The sequence below is a fragment of the Pelmatolapia mariae genome, linkage group LG1 (genome assembly GCF_036321145.2).
Source record: "Pelmatolapia mariae isolate MD_Pm_ZW linkage group LG1, Pm_UMD_F_2, whole genome shotgun sequence".
NCBI classification, from domain to species: Eukaryota; Metazoa; Chordata; class Actinopteri; order Cichliformes; family Cichlidae; genus Pelmatolapia; species Pelmatolapia mariae.
This window is the reverse complement of record NC_086227.1, coordinates 40,070,986-40,090,952: the sequence shown is the minus strand read 5'-3', so window position 1 is coordinate 40,090,952 and position 19,967 is coordinate 40,070,986. Positions and strand designations below refer to the sequence as shown.

Sequence of the window (19,967 nt, the reverse complement as noted above, 5' to 3'; positions counted from 1 at the left end):
TTCTGGAGTGAGACGTGGTCAAAAAATGCATCACTTCATGAAGATGTTATTATGATATTCATAGAAACTGAAAAAAGTTTATTATGGAAAAAAATGGAGGCGGTAACTAAACTGTACAAAAGGAACAATCGTTTGCAACGTTGTTAGCAATGGTCGCAGTCAACACATGGTTACCATGACAACTTTAATACAGACGACTTGTTTGGTATGAGGCCACGGATGTGGACACGAGCTGAGGTGTGTGACCCTGACCTTCAGGTCACGGAGGAACCAGGAGGACGAGGACAGGAAGTCAGACACAGGAACGGAGCAGAAATGTGCGCTCTTTTCAAAATAAAAGACCCCCAATCACTTCTAAATGCTGCTGCTCAAATTTCCGTCACAGACGGGTGTGCTGCTGACGACCTTTCACAGTGCTTGGACGTTCGTGTCCTGTACAGAACTAGCCCTCGACCCTGCTAACTTCTGTCTCATTAGTGTCTGGAGCTAAAGCCGAGGCTGCTTTACGCAGTTCTGTCAATAAAGGCGGTGATTACTGTGACACACTCATGAATAAATCACAGAGCAAAAACACACGGGGACTCGTGTTTGTATGTACAGCTGACATTTATAGAGCTAATAGAAAACACGGTGGTACAGATCATTTATAAAAACTAAACCAGAACAACAACATAAATAGCAGGAATACAGAATCCTGGTCAGTACAAATGTCTTGGTCCCCTTCCAGCATCAGAGTTGAGGCAGAGTGAAGGCGAGGCTGGTGGATGGATGATGGATGAATGGTTTATTGCTGTCACAGCGGCATCGTGTGACTGTTTCATGAGTGGATCTTTCTGAAGCGTTTGGTTCTCAAATCGCATCCTCAGAGCTTCTTTGGAGCGTTTCCCATCCTCCCTCACAACATCTGGACACTCGACATGAAAATGCTAAATACTGAGTCATTACAGGAAGCTTCAGCTCCCAGACTGTGACGGGCGATCATTTGGGTCTAAATCGTCTTCGTCTCAGGGCCATTTCACCTCAAAATCCAAAGCACCCCTTCCTGTTGTTAGTGCAGTGTCAGAAACACTCATTGGGAATGCTTTTTTTGCAGCTACCTACGGTGGCCCTGAAAGGCCAAACGGACTGCAACTTAAGAAAACACCAGCAATAAGAAAAACGTTGCAAAAGCACACAAAACACAACGGAAATAGGAAAAAAACAAGGGAAGTGTTTCTGGGGAGACAATAACCCGACGGACCAGTTGCAGGAACCAAAACATGCTCGGTGTGTTTTAATCTCATGATTCATATAACACTGATGACGGATTCTTAGGCTAATAGTCAGGCTAACACACTTACCCCTCATCTTTTCTTTCCTCACAAAACCGACAGATCCTCCACTTGGTTTAAGTGTCTCCCAGTGCAATTCTTAGCATGTTTTGGTTCCTGCAACTGGTCCGTCGGGTTATTGTCTCCCCAGAAACACTTCCCTTGTGCTTTTGGAAACGTGTTTTTTCCTATTTCTGTTGTGTTTTGTGTGCTTTTGCAGCGTTTTTCTCATTGCTGGTGTTTTCTTAAGTTGCAGTCCGTTTGGTCTCTCAGGGCCACCGTAGGTATCTCACCCACTTACTTAAAAACAAAGAAAAACACACACCCTGCAGTTTCATTTAGGGACTACTTTCTTCCCACCGTCTACATCCGCTAAAGCAAAGAAGCGCGCAGCGAGCTGACGTCACAGCTCGGCCGACCCGTTCGCACTCCAGGGCGTCAAATTGTGCCGTCAGCGACGCAGCTGCAGCAGGATGTGACGCTCTGAGGTAAGAAGGCTCAGGTGGATGCACACTGACATGGTTGGTGGGTGCAGTTTGGTGGAGAAGAAGGGTTAGGATGGAGGCTCCTCCACGAAACTGCTCACAGAGGATTTGGTTTGTGGATGTTTTCTAGCATGAAACTGAGAACTCACAGGAAGCCTACACAGGTGGATCAACAGGAGACACGTGTGCATTTGATTTGGGGAACACCTGAACTCCAGGTGAGAGGCTGATCCCAGGTGTACCCTGAGCTAATGCTAGCGTTAGTGATTATCTCCCTGGAAGCGAGCAGAAAGCAGCTCAGGTTAAATAAAAGCAGACACACAGCCGGAGCTACAGGTGCTTCTGCTCGCCACCTAAACGCTCCAAACGCTCTGACTCCGCCCTGCCACGCCTCTCTCGCTGACTCCTCCCTCATAGATGTGAAGCTTTCTCTTCCTCACACACTTTAAGCTTCACTCAGCTTCAGTCCTGCTGAGAACACATTATAGTAAACATTACACAGCTCAGCGGGTGTTCTGAATATCTGCTGTTGGCGGGACTTCTTCCTGCAGCCTGGCCCCGCCCACTCACCTACAGAGACTTAAATCGCTCCGAGTGGCCTCAGAAGGAGAGCAGAGGAAAGCGGACGTCTTACACCTGTAAACCTGTGATTCCTGCAGGTGTACAGGTGCACAGCGCCATGTGTCGTGACATCGTCGCGTGGAGCAGCGTCACACTCCTCAGCCGCCTGTTTCCTGCGTGTGAATGCTGCGTTCGAGTGATCTCAGCGAGGCCCGTGAACTTTAAACACTTTGGTATTTGGCAGAAAAACTCAAATTCAGAAACACTGCGTAAAATAATTTCTCTGTTTGAACTCTTCGAACCTCAGAGGGCGCGAAAGGCTTTTCTCCCTCTGGGCGGAGTTCTAATACTGCAGATGTGAATACAGCATCACAGCTGGAGCAGCTGTGATGCTCATGACGATGGTGTGAGGTAAGAATGAGCGAGGACGTGGAAAGGATAAAAACATGTCGGCTTGTCCTGCAGTTCAGTCTGAGTTAAGTTCTTTTAATGAGGATCAGACGATCCGGACTTCCTGTTCACGCCTGTCACACTCCGGCTGGGCTTCATCCTGCTGTGTGTGTGTGTGCGTGTGCGTGTTTGCAAGGATAACGTCTGTTGTTGAAGCTTCTTTGTTCTGCTAAATGATGATTGGTCGAAGACACCGTCACCTGTCGCTGCAGGTGCATGCACAGGTGCGCTGTAAAGCTGATCGGATTCGAGCTGAAATGTTGCTCGCTGGTTGGGACGGATTTGCTTTGTGTTGCCAAACATCAGCTTTCAGCCGAGAGCGACAATCTTCACCATCATCACGCGACTGCTGATGTTGGTGTGTGTGCGTGTGGTGTGTGCGTGTGTGTGCGTGCAGGTGTGTGTGGGTGTGTCATGGGATCTGGAGCTGCAGTTCCTCGTCCTCCTCGTCCACATCGCTGCTGGGACCGTCGGGGTTCTCAGGACCAAAGCGAGCCGATCGCATCTTCCCGAAGAGACCGGGACTCTGCTGCTGCCGCCGCAGTCTGACAGGAAGACAGAGAGAGGGTTAAAATAACGTCCGCTCACTTCAGTCACATGGGCTCAGCAACCTCGGGAAAAGTGTGTTTCCAGACACTGCCTGAAATCAGTCGGCGGGCGATTCACCAAAAAAAACAGACTTAACATGCTAAAGTGCTAAAAACCTGCAGTTCCTCTGACGCCCAGCAGGGGCAGCAGTGAGTCAGTCCCCATAGACTCCCATGTTAAAGCTTTCCAGCAGAAATAACCATGTTTACAGCCTGATACACAAACTGATTGGCCTCTATAGATAATATCCTCCTTCGTAACACCTGCACGAGACGAGGATGTTTGAGCTGTATTAAGTCGACACAGTTCCTGTGTGACTGTTTGATAGCTGGTGTCTATAAGGTGAGGCTGTGCATGTAAAGGAGATGGATCACAGCGCTCTCGGCCACGCTCCGTTTGACTGACGCTTTCACTCAGACGCAGAGGGGAGAGCGGCTGGTTTGTTGTCTGAAAGCAGGACGGAGCAACACGAACACGAGCAGCCGTCGGCTGAAAGACGAGCGTGTGTGTGTTTGTGTGTAAATCGATACGGGAATGGTTTCCTGACGTGGTCAGCACAGCCTGACAGGACGAGAACTGCAGCTCGTCCCAGACTGAACCAGGGACTCTGTACAACTGTAAAACACTTTCAGCAGGGGTGCGACGCACTTCAGCTGCAAGAGGTCTTGAACGAGCCCCTTTTGTCATAATTTTAATCAAGATCATTGCAAAGTTGGTAGTTCACACTGTGTGCATCACTAAAATAAAATGGACTTCATTGAATGTTCAAGTTATGAAACTGGATGATGCACAAAGACAAAGCCGGTGAACACGCGACTCTGCCGTGTCAGCCGTGGGTCTGAGGTAAGAAACGACACAGGCGTCACAACTGCAACAGATCTCTCAGGTTTCATCCTCGACCGCTCTTACTGTTTATTCACGGGGTCACCACAGCGGCCATCGCCACACGTTTGATGTGGAACAGTTTCACAGTGGGCGTAACCTCAGGGCTGCTTTTTCTGCTTTGACCTGATCTGGAATCTGCCCTCTTTACTTTCCAGGAAGCAGTTCACTGAGCTCACAGACTTCTATCCAATCAGACTTCAGAGGCACCGCCCCCTGCTGGACGGTAGACAGGCCGCAGGCTTCAGATGCTTTGCAGACCCGGTGTACGACGACACGGCACGCTGTGAGCAGCACAGACAGCCGAGCAGCCGCCGACAAACTGAATGAAAGCACGAAGAGAAGCGGCGCCCTCGACAAAAACCCAAAACACAAAGATTGTGTCAGTCTCCTCAAGCTGTTGCCATGCCGACATGCCTGTCATTCTGCGACATCAGCAGAGGCATGAGCGAGAGCGAGCTCCCTGTTACTACGGCAACCTGTGACCGGGAGCTCAGTGATTGGCTGCTGGGTGCTGGAGCAACAGCGTGGAGAAAATGGGAGAGAGAGCATAGAGGAGAGGAAGAGAGGAGCGGAGGACTGTGCAAAGCTGATAGCTGAGTGACAGGCACACACACACACTCACACACACACACACACACACACACACACACACACACACACACACACACACAGCAAAGCTTATCTCTGAACAATAAATGAAGGCAGTGCCGAGACTCACATTGAGCCTGGCAGCTACAAGTAGGCTGTCAGCTTAACACACACACACACACACGCACACGCACACGCGCTCCTGAAGGTGGTGTGTTTTGAGTAAGAGCCCGTAGAGCTTTTCAGGAGTGTGAGAAGTGTTACTAAACATGCCGACACTCTTGCTGAGCGTAAGTGTTTGTATCAGAAACGGGACTGAGCTGAGCTGCACGTGGAGCTGTGGGAGCTGTGGGAGCTGTGGGAGCTGTGGGCTGGCAGGGAAGGAACAGAAGAAGCTAAAGTACAAAATCAACAGACTGTATCTCAAAGATGGATGTTGTCCATGTTGTCAGAAGCGAGATGCTTCCATTCCAACATTAGCAGCTTTCAGCACTGGCTTAATTTTTCAGGCCCAGACGTTGTTGCTTGGATAAAACTACAAGTCCTAAAAACTACAACTCCCCTACTGCCACAGGGCAGTGTTAACAAGTTGTTTACAAGCCCAGCATCAAGTTTACAAGAACCAAACTTGCTACAATGTTTTTCATCAAAACTTGTAAATCAAATGTTTTAAGAAATTTTTCAAACATTTTAGCGATACGAGTCATAAATGTCGCGCCGCCGTCGGCCATCACGTTTGTCAAGTCTGCTTCAGCAAATAGTGACTGAGTTCATATTACAACAGGAAATGAGACAAAGGTGTAGGACACCGGGTGCAAAGAGATTTACGCATATCTTACCTCGACTGTAAGTGTTCCAGCTGCACCTGCAGGTTCTCCGTCTGCTCCACCTGCTCATCCAGAGACCTCTGCAGCTTCCGGGTCTGATTTTGAGACTCATCCAGCTGGAAACGCAAAACATGCAGACGCATAAATCCCGCTTCAGACTGCACGATATCAGCCAGACGGCACAACTCAAACACATGAGACACTGCTGTGGCGCCGAAACACAGCGGTCGATGTGCAAAACATGTCATGAGGCACAAAAACCGACGCTGTGGCAGCTAGCATGCTTCCATTCAGAGGAATATTCTCCACACAGACAGCTTCAAAATGAATATTTAACACTTTACATACACCAGACCTTTTTATCACCTTAAATTGTCCTGAAAATATTAAGAGAAAAACCCCCACACCTAGTCACAGAAGTATTTATCGGTCAGCTGTTCGATTAATTCAGTCGGTCAGAATGGAGGTTCATAAAGTTTTGAACTGGCTGCTGGTTGGTTTGTCTGGAATAACTAACAAAATCTGTTTGCTGGTGTCAGATCTGATGGTAGCTGATTGGTTTGGCCAGTTGTCTGGTCGTTTGTATTGTTAGTCTGCTGCTTGTTTGTCATTTGCTGGCGGGTCGGTTGGTTTGGTGGAAGGAGGGGCAGTGTTTAACTGACTGCATGTCTTTTGGTTAGTTGGTCACATGACTGGCTGGTTTGTTTGTGTGTTGGTTGTTTTTTCAGGAATGACTGGTAGGGTTCAGATCTGATCTGGTCAGTCGGTTGGTTGTTTGGAATGAGTCATGGAGATGTGGGCGGGGTCAGAAGCTGGATAAGCAGATGAGATCAACCATAATCTGTGACGCAGCCATATACCAGCGTAGCCATGTTCCTACCTCATCCTCAGCCTGTCCCAGTTCTTTCTTAAGCTCCTCGACCCTCAGTCGTAACTTTTTAACTTCGGCCTCGTGGCTCTCGACCCTCCGGTTGGCGTGGGCGAGCTCTGCCGTCTTCTCCTGGAACTGCTTCTTTAGCTTAGCGTGAATGTGGCGAAGGTCGGCCAGTTCCTGAGGACAGAGAAAGAGTTCAGACGCTGGCGTTTCCACCTCAGATTCTCACAGCTGTCATTGATTAACCACGATCAGGAACGACTTCACTCATTTATCACCCAGGAAATGGCTAACATGCTTTTGTTAATGGAAAAGCGACATTAGAGCAACGGTTTGATTTTTTTCTTGTTTTGTGGTTGTTGGCATATTTCATGACATCCGGTCAGATGATCTCTGGCTAAACGCTAACGTTAAATGCTTCAACGTTTTAAAAGAATCTGTGAGTTCTGAGTGTTTGAATAACAGACGCACCTTTACATGAACACGTCAGGAGCCTTGTGCTCTTGCGTGAGGATTATATGAAACTGACAGATGAAGGACTTTAAAGCGTGCACTTCCTTATCGTGTGCTGCACGCCGCAGACTTTCTGAAGCAGCTGCAGGCAGAAGCGACCGCAGCCTCTCCGAGGAGCATCGGAACGTGAAATCGAGTCTTTACGAGGGTGTAATTACAGGTAGTTGTGGTCACAGTCGGGTTTAGCACAACAAAAGCTCCATTTGACTGGTTTGCACTTGGAGCTAATGGCAGGATTAATAATGCACCACTGTGTTCCCCCCCCCGCAGCCTAATGGCTCCCCAGACAGCAGGAAGCTTTTCTGAACTTACGATGGACAGAAATGAGACGCATACAGTGATAATAAAATCCGGGGAGTGGGAACATCCTTATTTATCTACATCTGTACTTCTGATCCATCTCTCAGCGTTATTAGGTATTAAATTTTTATCTTATTACTAACTTCGATCTCCTCTCTGTCCTCAGTGAGACGGCGCACGGACAGCAGTTTGATTGGAGGAGGAATTCAGGTCCAATCTGTTGTTCAAATAATGACAAATTCCTTCAGACTCTGCACACACACCTCCTCCCCTCCCCCCTCAGTCAGTATTTAAATGATGAATGGTGCACAAATACAAGTGCAAGCTCAGAGCCAGATCAAACAAAGAGAACGGATGATTAAAAGAGGGGGTGGGGTCTGGAGATGAGGGAATGAGGAAGATGAAGAGTGGAGGGTGGTGACTGGAGAGGTGGTGTTTCACAGGACGGGAAAGGTGAAGCATTAGAACAAAGACAAGTGCAGCCTGTCTGCGAGAGTGGGACGAGACAGAAATCCAGGAGGTCAGCAACATGTCTGACATGACTGCTCTGCTTGGGCTCCTTACTGGTAACGTCTTTAAAAAGGGCCAACACAGTACTTGCTTATATGACACACTGCATATTTTCTTGGATTATTTTACCAGCAAAAACAATTCTGGAAGAGTTTAAACCCAGAAATGACCTTTTCCATCCTCTCAAAGTCAGAAGGTTGGACGTCTGGAGTAAAGAGTTTGACGCGAGCTTCACATCTGCATGTTTGGTCCTCCAACATAAAATACGTCAGTAGATCTGTGAACACGTCCCAGTCAGGGACAGTCATCCTGGGAAACAGGAGCTCAGCCACGCTCGAGTCGTGACGATGCTTCATCTATTAGACTAAAAAACAGTAGCGCCTGTTTATGGATTATCATAAACTTTTACCTCCAACGGAGATTATTTTCTGTGATAATCTAAACACCTGTGGGATAATCCCAGTGGATCTGTATCACAGGAACCACGGCAATGCTAACTGACCCTCCCAGAGCAGCTTTGCATGATCCACAGTCCAAAATAATCCTTCTGTACCTGATCCTCTGTGCAGCCCCTCAGTTCATCCTCCATCTGAAACCAGCTGTTTTAGCTCCTCCCCTTTTAAGACAACTTTCTTTTGATTGGTTGCCCCTCATAAACATGTTTGAGCAGTTGGTGGGTGGGGTTTCTACCCCCTCCCGGCGCCATCATCCGGATCCAAGGGTAGAAAAAACTGTGATAAACTGCGTATTTAGATGAATCTGAGTTTTTGGCTCGCAGAGATCACTGCACATACAGCAAGCTCATTATTAGAAAGGTTGGACATGTCATCATGAACATCCAACACAGGAACAGGTCCACTCGATCAGTCTACAGCTTTCACTGTAACATTTAATTTCATGTAACCCTAGCTGTGCAGTTTCATCCGTTATCTTTGGCTTATCCTTATCAGGGTCACGGGGGCCTATAACCAGCTACCAGACATGAGATGGGTGTGGCAAGGGTGTGGTCTCTGGCTCTGCTGTGCAATGGCGGGGTGGTACGATAAGCACATGGGGCGGTGCCGCGAGGTCGGAGGGGACAGGTGAGAGGGACTGCCACTAATGAACTCTGCCCCTTTTCAGTGTCTGGGGTCGGGAAGGAGTGGTTTGTGTGGTGTGGGAAGGTGCTGGAAAGCTGGCTTCCTGGTTGAATACAAAGTGCTGAAACAGTGGAAAACACTGTGGGTCAAAATAAAAGTGCTGTAACCAACAATCGCACGCTGTGTGGGTCCCGATCATTTCACAACAGGCTGCAGCCTGGACAGGTCCAGTGTCACTCCTGTGGCCACTAACTGCATGTCTTTGGACTGTGGGAGCCGAGAGAACCCACGCAAACACGGGGAGAACACGCAAACTCCACACAGAGTCGACCCAGGACCAACGGTGCTAACCACCGTGCTGCCCATACAGTTTCATATCCAGGAAAAAAATGTAATCATATTTCCAAGTTTAATGAAAATGATTTATTTAATAAAATATGGCTAAATTCAGGAGATAATTACACTTCATACTTCACTCCGACCCTTCGTGTGTCTCCAAACTTGACGTTTCCCTCTCGATGAAGCTCGTCGTTGAGCTGGATCAGGTGATTCTCTGCCACGCCTCAGTGATGCTGCTGCATGTACCACTCTCACTCTGACACGCGACCCGGGTTCTTCCTCCCCGAGTGCGGCTCACAGACGACCGTCTGATTGTTGGTTTGTGCTAATTTGCTGCTAAATAAATAAAACTGAACTGTTTTCTCAATGATGACTTTCTGATACTGCAGAACAAACATGCTTTTACACACGGCGAGCCGTCCCTCGCCGCCTCCATCTTCCCTCATAAACACTGCTCTGAAATTAATAAAGAACCAGACCTGCGAACAGAATCTAGAACGACACATCTCTAAAATCTTACCCGTCCTTATTTCAGTTAACCGTGCTCAGTGTGGACTCAGTTAATTTACTGCAGGTGATTTAATTTTAATATCTGCGGCCAGAGAAGTTTGAGGACTTCCTGCTTTTATCTTTAGCAGGTCAGAGACCTCAATATCCCCCCCAGTCTTATCATTTCCAGACGATGGCTGTCTGAGAGGGTGGAAGAAGAGGAGAGGACGGGGGAGGGCGGGGAGGCAAGGGGGGAGGGGCGGGAAGTCCCTGACTCCATTAAACATGGATTACAGGACGGCGTATGAGCAGGAATGTTTGCCTTCCTACAAATGTGTGTGTGTGTGTGTGTGTGTGTGTGTGTGTGTGTGTGTGTGTGTGTGTGTGTGTTACGCTGCGCTGCCTGTTAAATGTTTCTCCTTGACTGCAAAGACCCTGAAGTCTGCTGCTACATCTGCTCACAGAAAACAAAGACGCACACACACACACACAGATGTGTTTACACATGCATCACCTTAACAAAACGCTGCTTTATTGTGAAGAGGAAAAGAAAAAGAAGCCCCCAAAATCACCACAGCTATTTCACGCCGCCCTCCACACACACACACACACACACACACACACACACACACACACACACACACACACACACACACACACACTCCCTTCCCCCTCTGTCATGCAGAATTTAGCATTAATTTAGACAGCAGTCCCACAGACGATGAAGAGGAGAATTGGTTTTGTAACGAGGGCTGCCCGGGAGTCGTACAGTGGGGGAGGGGCTTGTGCGCGCTTCTCGGAGCGGTTTGGCGATATCGGCTCAATGAAACACAAAGAGGAAGAAAATGTAAAGAGACAAAGAAAAGATGGAGCAGAAGGAAGTAAAACGAAAGGTTGGGAACAAAAATAGAGCAGCTCACCAATCAGATGCCTCGCTCTTATTTTGAAGGTCTAATCACAATTAACCAGCAAACTCTGCCGTTTCCTGTCCCACGTTTTTTTTTATTAAATAGCTCGTTGAACAGGTCCTTGACAAAAGTCCACCAGGACAAACTTCTTCTTTATCCTTCAGCCATCTTTTCCTCCTCTTCATCAGAGTCTTCCTCACAGACTACGAGCTCAGTCACACTCTTCAGCTCAAACACAGCGTCTAATTATTATTCTCTGTCTGACTTCCTTTGATTCATTACCCTGAATCTTTACTCTGTGTGTGTGTGTTAAATGCAGCATTAAATAAGCCTGACATCTTCATAAATAACCCTGTGGGATGGGCGATAATGGAGGCCACTTACACTGACAAACACACACACACACACACTTCTGCCACCCACCCTGCTGCTTAATGAGGCCATTTAAAAGGACCAGAGATCATCTCAGACACACACACACACACACACAGTCTGGACCTTGGACCACTGCGGCAGCTCGGTTGTTTGCTGCTGTGCTGGGATGGTTGTCCTGTTTGGTCCGAGCTGTGGGACACACGGCCTCACACTGAGCTCTTTGGTTTACAGAGGAGTGAGCTGTATTTGAAGCATGAAGCCTTCTCTCTGTTTCCCCTGTAATCATTTATTCCTGATGTTTCACTAACTGGTTACCCTCCTTGCAGACTTGTTCCTACAGGCCGTATCAGGTTTATTTGCGGTGTGACATTTTGAGAAAAAACCTAAATAACCTCCTCACATGGAGACTGTTTATCCACTCACTCATTTTCTTCCAGATGTTTCTTTGATGCAGGATCCAACCCCGCTGAACTCTGGGACGCACACCGTACGGCCCGACCTGACCTCAAACGACTCGACCGATCGAACCGCTGACAGCACGGGGAGGCTCGCCGTGTGACGCCATGCTCTTCGGCAGTAATGAAAGAGAAAATGAAAGGCTGCATCATTCCTGATGTAAAGCGTGGCCTCTGCTCTCTGTGTGGTTACTCTGACGCGTTTGCTGCCTGTTCATTTTGTGTTTGTAGTTCTTTGATACTCTGAGAGTTTTGTATTCTTTGTGTTTTGGTATTTTTATCCTGGATCTTTACCTGTGATGGACGGTGTTTAGACTTATGTGTGATTCCTGGTTATTCAGTTCATTCCCAGAATCCTCTCGTGTCTCGTCGATGTTACTTCCTGTTTTATTTTGATAGTCTCTTACTCTGTGTGTATGTAGTTTGTCCTTTGTGTGTCTCCAGCCCGTCTAGGAGCCTGTTCGTGTTTGTCTGCTGTCTTCATTCTTGGAGCTCTGAAGCTGTTGAACTCTGACCTCTGTGTTTGGATGTTTACGGCCTTTTTCCTCGAGTCCTGCGTTTGTGTTGTGCTGCCAGGATCGTGACTCATGACTCAGATTTGGACTTTTTTCAGCCTCTCAGCCAAAACTTAAACGTGCTGGTGAAGCAGGAGTGTTTCCTGCCCTGGGAAGGTTCAGATGTTGACTGATCATTGATGCGATTGTTTCGCCTGAGTCTGACCTGTGAACTGCAGCAGCATCACACACTTTCACAGGGAGCTGAAAAAAATCGGCCTCAGCTCCGTGCGGAGGTGAGTACAGAGCTCAGCACCTCTCAGATGAACTATGAACCCACCTGAGCCCTCGGCTCACCTGGATCAGGCCACCTTTGCATGGACAGGTGACCTGATCACCTGGATCAGGCTTTCACTTTTTAATGCTGCGACCTGCTGGGTCATAACTCCAGCTGTGCTCTGTTCCTCTTTAGGAAGTCTCACCTAAATTATTTTATTTCATTTCTGCTTCTTTTGCTGATTTCTGTTTGGGCGTTTAATAATTTGCTTTTTATTATCAGTTAATTGTATTTATCCTTGTGTTGGTTTGATCATTTTCAAAGACCTATGATTAGTTTTTGCTGGATTTCTTCTTCTTTCAGGAATTTAAATGATGAGTTTTATTATCTTTGGTGTTTTCTGCTTGTTTTTTTATCAGCAGTTGCTGTTCTTAAGTATTTTATGAATTCATTTGGTTACAACTGTCAGCAGATTGGACGGTGGGGATGTCCACACAGGAAGTGATTCAGTCTGGTGAATCACTCCTCCCGCTGGAGGTCGCTTCGATATCTCGCCTCGAATATTTGGGAACAGTTCAAAAGTTTAACCCCGCCCACTTTGGTTAACCGGCGTCAAAGTCGCTCCTTAAACCTCGTGACCATAGCACTTCGTTTAAACGCTGTTTCTTACCTCGCACCTCCGCCTACCTCACCTCATCATCACGCCTCACTGTGATCAGGTGACTTATCCGACACACACACTGTCCGTGTGTCCGTGTGTGTGTGTGTGTGTGAGACAGTGAACATCAATCTGTGCCGTAGTATCCACAGCCTCGACTGTGGATGAAGATGATTCTGCTATCAATCAATCTGTGTGTGTGTGTCTGTGTGTGTGTGTGTTTCAATCACTCGCCCTGTTTGTTGTTCGCTGCGGATCAATACTGTGGTTTTAACACTAAACACAAAACACAATCAATCTTTCTATTTTTAAACACACACACACACACACACACACACACACACAACCCCGTTCAGCTATCTTAGTGAGGACCCTTACCCTAACCCTAACCATTAAAAATGAATGCTTACCCTTACCCTAAACTTAACCATAACCTAATTGTAACCCTGACACTAAAACCACATTTTGAGCCTCAAAAAGCTTCAAACTTGTGAGGACCGGTGTGTGTGTCCTCACAAGTGACTGTTGGTTCTCACAAGTATAGTAGAATGCAGATTTCGGTCCTCACAAAGATAGCTAGACAGGAACACACACACACGCTGTTCCTGAAAGCCAAGGTCGGGGCACAAACACGTAGCGCGAGCTCATCGGTGTGCAGGAAACCAAACTTCCTGCACTTTAAACCTCGTTTGTGAATCAGTGGAAATGTGAGAGGCAGCAGCTGCTGGTGGAAACATCTCCTCTGTGTCCGTAACGTCGACACAAACATGGCATAAAGCCCGCAGCTGCTCTGCATGTGCAGCACGCGACCTGCGTCAGCTGCAGGGAAACACCACCGTGAGCTCTGTGTGTTGGGCGTAAGTAACGTGTAATCGTCACAGGTGGAAGGCACCTGATGAGACTCGGGTTAACTCTGAGCTGCCAAAGAAATTCTCTTTTTCACTCCTGACTTTATTTAACGAGCTGTGGGAGAAGCAGGATGAGCGTCGGGCGCCTGACTTTAACGACCACCTGACCTAAGGTTACAGGTACGCTGTTTCACCTGAATGAAACTTTCTCATCTTCCACTTGAAGTAAATAAAAGCTGAAGTTTGTTAATCTTCTATTTTTTATCTGCAACCCTTTGAAACGGGTTAAAGCTGATGAACCTGCTCGTCTCAGCTCAACACCTCACCTTTCACCGTCTCTGCCCATGTACAAGTTTCTCCATCTTTATTATTGGATGTCAGTTAACCTGCATGTAACCATGACGACATGGACACCCCGTGACCCGGCGTTGTCTCCCCCCTTCAGCAGGAGCTCAGACTGTCATAAGTTTTGATTAGACTTGGTTTACTTCTGTGATTTCCACGTTATTCAGCCGGCTGATGCCCGCCTCGGACCAAACGTCTCTACATCTGTGGAGGGATTTCCACGGTGTCGGTGAAATGAAGGACCAAAAACCCCTGACAGCTGTGCAGCGTGAGGGATGAGACCGTGGAGGAACACGCAAGGAAAAGGAAAGAAGAGGGGGAAGTAAGCACACAGAAAGCCCCGCCCACCTTGTTCCTCTCGAACAGCTCGGTCTGGATGGCCTTCAGGTCGCTGTCGAGCGCGGAGGCGGCCTGCCGGCGCTGCTTGGCTAATTGCTCCTCCAGGTCTTCAACCTGAGCTCGCAGTTTCTTGTTGTCCCTCTCCAGGGCCAGCTTCTCGGTCTCCAGGCGCTCTCTACGCCCCCACTCTGCGGCGTTCTCCACCTGCAGCCGCTCCATCTGTAGGAAACACACGACACACCTCAGATTTCACAGCAAACGCCGGTGGAGACAGGATCGACTGTACGGCGGCCCAAACACACCTGAGTCACTATCCAGCTGTCAGTCAAAGAGGCCACACCCCTAATAATGCCCACTTTAGCCTTAAAATAACATAAACAGCTGTTATGAAGCTACACTGCTATAGGTGTAGGCTGCTGGGGGATTCCCATGATGCACTGGGTGTTTCTTCTTCACTCACTGTGTGTTTATCCATCTGCATGTAATCATTAGTGATTATTCATGTCTGTCTCTCGGGGGGCCGCCCCTCCCTGAGTGCTTCTACAAACTTACTCACAGACTGTTTTTAGCAGTCTGACATTTTTAATCTAATTCTGTATGAAATTGTTTATAAATGTTAGAGACATGTCCGTTCACGTCTTTCACGGCTTTTCTCGGGGTCGTGATTCTCGCGCGCTGCTGTCAGGTTTCCCTCACCTCAGCTCGTAGTTCGGCCAGCTTCTTGTCCATGCTGGTTCGAGCTCCCAGTTCGTCCTCCAAGTCCTCAGAGATGCGTCCCAGCTCGTCCTGGTGCATCTCCTTCAGCAGGTTCAGCTGCAGGATGAAGACATTGAACATTTAATCTTTCAGTGACTCTCAGGCTTTCCCGCCATCGTTCAGGCTGATGTTAGAAATAAATCCACGTTTAAGCCGCCTGACATTTAATGTTATCTGGACATTTTTCGGGGGAGGCGCCTGTTTCTTTAAAGCAGACACTGTGAGACGCCTCCTGTGATGTTGGAGGATCTGAAACAACATGTGTGGAGATAAGCGTGACACCCCCCCCCCCCCGTTATATCTCCTTATCTCTGCCTCTCGTCTCATCCGCCTCCTCCAACCTGCAGCGCGATCCCGCTTTCATCTGCATCTTCTAACACGCTTATCTACAAACTCCGTCACCTTCATCATCATCTACACATCTCTCACATCTTCTGCCCCCCCACCCTCACTTTGCTGCTTTTATCAAACTCATGTTCATCAGACCTGCCGTCTGCAGAGCTGTGCTGCCCCCTAGTGGTTCGACACAGACAGAGATCGTCACACTCGGCTTTATGATTTGGACTGTGATCGTTTTTACGCTGCTGAGCACAGCAGGCCTCCTGCAGCTGAAGACCTGCCGGGACATTTGAAATGATCAGACTTCTTAGTAAAGTCATTTTAAGGGCTTTCTGGAAAGTTTATGACTCGTAATGACTGACGATCACTGCGCGATCAGCACAGAGGCCACAGGTTTGAACATTTTCACACCAGAAATAAAAACATTCAAAGACCCGAAAATTTTAACACAAAAGCAAAACTGTGATCACTGAAATGTTTAAGAACTCCTGCTCTTCTTACATGTTTCTATTTATTTGTAACAGCTGCTGTTGTTGTTGTTATTAATATTGTTATTGTTTTTATTATTGCTGAATTGAAGGTCAGCTGTGCACATTAGCTGCGCCTGTCCTGTTGCATCAGTTGTATAAAGAAGTAAAAACAGAAAATTCAAACTGAACACGTAACAGACACATGATGCTGTGCAGCTGCTGCACACAGAGTTTAATGAGCTGAAACAATCAGAACTACAACCTGTGTTTATCTTCCTTTTGTCGTTTCGTGATCACTGGAGTTATAAATGAAATTCAAATGTGAAAAATGCAGATTTGTGAAACGCCGTCAGCAGCTCTCACATTCAGCTCGTTTGCTCACTAAATGTTATGAACGCTAATTATTTGTGGACCGTCTGTGAGCGTCATGTGGACCAAACTGTGTGTGAAAATCTGAAGTGAGGAACACATAACTTTTGCACTGTCCACTTCCTGCTGTGACAAAACAAATTTCCCACGTGTGGGACTAATAAAGCTTATCTTATCTTATCTTATTTTCTATGAAACTCAAGCTGTAAGTCGAGCGCGTGTCTAACAGGAAGTCCCTGAGAATCACGCGCTCTGGCTTCCTTTGTTGCACTTTTGATGTATTTGTCACGTTTGCTCCGTCTGGTTTCTTTTGCTTCGGCTGCTTTGCTCTGTCTTTGTCTTCTTGTTGCACGACAGCAGGTCAGTGATCGATGAACCGCGGAGCTCAGAGACACGAGCGCTCGTCTGTTAGCAGAAAAACAGTCAGAGCGCACGTTTAACGAAGACGGACCGTCCCGCGGGGCAGCGTCCGCTGTGCTCAGGTGACCCTGTGCTGCGCCTCACCTGTTTGAGAGCCTCCTGCTTGCTCTTGCTCAGCTCCTCGTACTTCAGTTTCCACTGACTGAGCTCAGCCTCGAGTCTCTCGATGCTCTTGCTCAGAGCCAGCTTGTCTCTGCAGGGAAACACAGACAGCACGAATGAGTCACGCCACACTCCCCGTCACTCCCGTTCGTGCTAGAACAGAGTAATAAAATAACAGAAAATAAATGTGATGGCAGAAGACTTCCTGTTTCTGTACGATCTGTCGTGTGTTCGTGGTTTGTTTGCTTTCTTGTTTACAGCGGATCCAAAAAAAGACTTTTCCTGTTTTTAATGACAGGACAACGAGCTGACGCATTTCTCTGAGATCTTCACGTTCTTACAGTTTCAGAGTCGAGCCGACAGGTTTCTGTCTTTACAGATTTCTGATGGTGTGGAAACGATAACATAACTCACGACGTAAAATGAGTTTCACATCTCTGGGCGTGATCGATAAAAAACATTACAGACAAGAAGGATTTTTACGGTGAAATGCTGATTTATGACTAGATTATGTTAGTCTGATGGTTCGACCTCGGGCTGCATGTAGCAGAATGAATCGTCCCTGCTGACAGAACCAGAAGTCGTGTTTTTCACGCTTCTCTTACTCTCTCTCCTTCAGCAGGACTTTCTGGGACTCGTCCAGGCGAAGCTGCAGAGCGTTCAGTTTGCTCGAGTCCTCCTCCGCCGTCCCCACGTCCTCCCACAGCTGTCGGCTGCGCTCCTGCCGGCGCGAGCCGGCCGGGTTGACGCCGCCGCGGCCATCCCAGGCCTCCTGAGCGTCGGCGCCCGGAGCTCGGGAGCGCAGCACGGAATCGAGCAGCTCCAAGTCCTGATGGAGAAGGAGACAAAGAGACAAGGAGGTCAGACGGTGACATGAAGGCTAAAGCGCACACAGGTGGGAGAGACGGACGCACGCTGGCAGGTAAAGAGAGAGAGGGACGATGTGACAGACATGCTGTGTTTTATTCAGAGAACAGATCAAAGACTTGAAACATGTGGAACAGTTTCTGCAATCTGGTGTAAACTTTGACTTTTAGCTCAAATGTGTTTTCAGCCCTGAAAATCTCATGTGGATGTTTCCTCATGAAGTTATGATGGAAAATAACATGAAAAAAAAAGCACCAAATCTGGACCCACCCAACTGGAATTTCTGAGGTTGCTGCCAGCGAACTCTCACATCATTTTCACTTTGCGTGTTTTTAATGACCTTAACAGAAATAAAACTAAGCGTAGCGCTCGTCCTGCTGCATGCAGTAAATCTGTCCCCTCTGGCAGTCGGACAGCAAAGATCTCGTCCTTATTTCCTCCACAGAGGTCAAAGAATAATCACTCGCCTCCCGCACGATCCAGAGCTGCTCGTCTCTAAGACATCCAGCACGCTGCCTTCAAGTGCTCCCTCAAAAGTAACTCTGGCATCAAAGCTGAGACCATCGCAGGCGTTCGGAGATCGACTAAAGCAGCTGAGATTTACTGAAGTAAATGTGAGTGCAATCAATTGATCAATCGATATATCAATCACACTGATAGACAGTTTAAACCGGGAGGTGACACTGAAGAGGAGAGCAGGAAAGTCAGAAACCTGATTTATCAATATCCTGCTGTCGCCCCGTGCATGGGGCTGGACGGCGTCAACGCGTTAACGAGCTAACCGGGCTAATGAGCTAACCGGGCTAACGCGTTGATGCCTAAAATCCTTTCATTTTCTCAAAAATCGACAGTGTGCCTTATGTATGAATTCTGGTTGTGCTTACTGACCTCGAACCGCTTTTATGAGCTACACGGCGCTCAGCAATCTGTCAACAAATGTTTCAGTACGACTTTGGTACGCTACGAAGCCGCACCGCTTGATGGGTTGTTGGAGCATTACGGCTAGTAGTGATGTGTCGGTCGCGAACGAAAAGGCTCTTAGAGCCGGATCTTTGAAGTGAACGACACGAGCCGGCTCCTTATCGTGAGCCGTGGGTTTTCTCTTTTTCTTTCTCTCACCCTCTCTCTCTCTCTCTCGCACTTTTTCCCCGCTTCACTCCGCACGCTCGCGATAAGGAGCCGGCTTGCGTCGTTCACTTCAAAGATCCGGCTCTAAGAGCCGCTTCGTTCGCGACCAACACATCACTAGTTTGCACGTGATTTGGAGTTTGTACGTGCTTTGTCTCTAGGAGCCACCGCATATATTTATATATAAACATATATAAATAAAACCACTTTTTTTACATTAGTAATTCCTTTTGTGCATAATTTTATATTATTGTTAATAATAAATTAATTAAAGCAACAAAACAACCTGAAGAGCCGGTTCGGAGCCGAAAGAGCCGGCTCTCTAAAAAGAGACGGAAATCCCATCACTACTACCGAGGAGCCTCGCGGAGTGATACGTACTGTGCTTCAACGTAATATTACCGTACTGTGTGTGTATAAGGACCACAGATGGCACCTGTTAGAGACACGGTTACAAAGAGGATTTCAAACTCCAGGCTGTCAGTCACGCAGTAGGAGTTGGGAACAGAGCAGCTGCTTGTTTATGCTCAGTGTCTGTTAGTTTACATTTTGACTTCACAACTATGAGCTTTTTGTTATGCACAAAAACAACATTGTTTTAATTTTATTCATGGAGCATTATTATTTAATAAATGCTGATCATTTATTTCTGAGTACATCTGCGCTGTACGTTAGTAAAAGTGCCTGTGTGAGATCTGAACTCTCTTTTTGTTCTTACTTTATGGCTTTAAAAAATATCGCGATCTATATCGTATATCACCATCCAGCTAAAGAATATCGAGATATGAATTTTGGGTCACATCGCCCAGCCCTACCACTGCTCTTGTGACTGAAAGCATAAAGATCACGACTCAGTCAAATGTCACTGTTTTCACTGCTCCAGTTTGGATCATTGTAAGATGACAGCAAACCCTCCAGTGTGGACAACACAGTAACACAAACAGGACTGTGTCGTCCAGACTCACGCGTGAGGAAAAGCGCCACAACGTCACGGAGCACGCTCTGTCCCAACACGTGGA

The 19,967-nt window shown here is 47.5% G+C and overlaps 1 protein-coding gene across 5 annotated transcripts in view; it reads right to left on the bottom strand.

Annotated features, from left to right (window-relative positions):
* Positions 1-1,557: 1,557 nt before the first annotated feature.
* The window catches only part of ccdc102a (coiled-coil domain containing 102A), a 54,914-nt gene continuing 36,504 nt past the window's right edge, over positions 1,558-19,967 (bottom strand). For all 5 annotated transcript variants that reach the window (XM_063481122.1, XM_063481139.1, XM_063481148.1 and 2 more), the window contains exons 4-10: positions 17,559-17,782; positions 16,936-17,044; positions 15,194-15,310; positions 14,507-14,716; positions 6,575-6,745; positions 5,707-5,810; positions 1,558-3,351 (exon numbers count right to left, since the gene is read on the bottom strand). In XM_063481122.1, the coding sequence (XP_063337192.1) occupies positions 3,219-3,351; positions 5,707-5,810; positions 6,575-6,745; positions 14,507-14,716; positions 15,194-15,310; positions 16,936-17,044; positions 17,559-17,782 (1,068 nt within the window). In that variant the 3' untranslated portion in view covers positions 1,558-3,218. The remainder of the gene's footprint in view (positions 3,352-5,706; positions 5,811-6,574; positions 6,746-14,506; positions 14,717-15,193; positions 15,311-16,935; positions 17,045-17,558; positions 17,783-19,967) is intronic.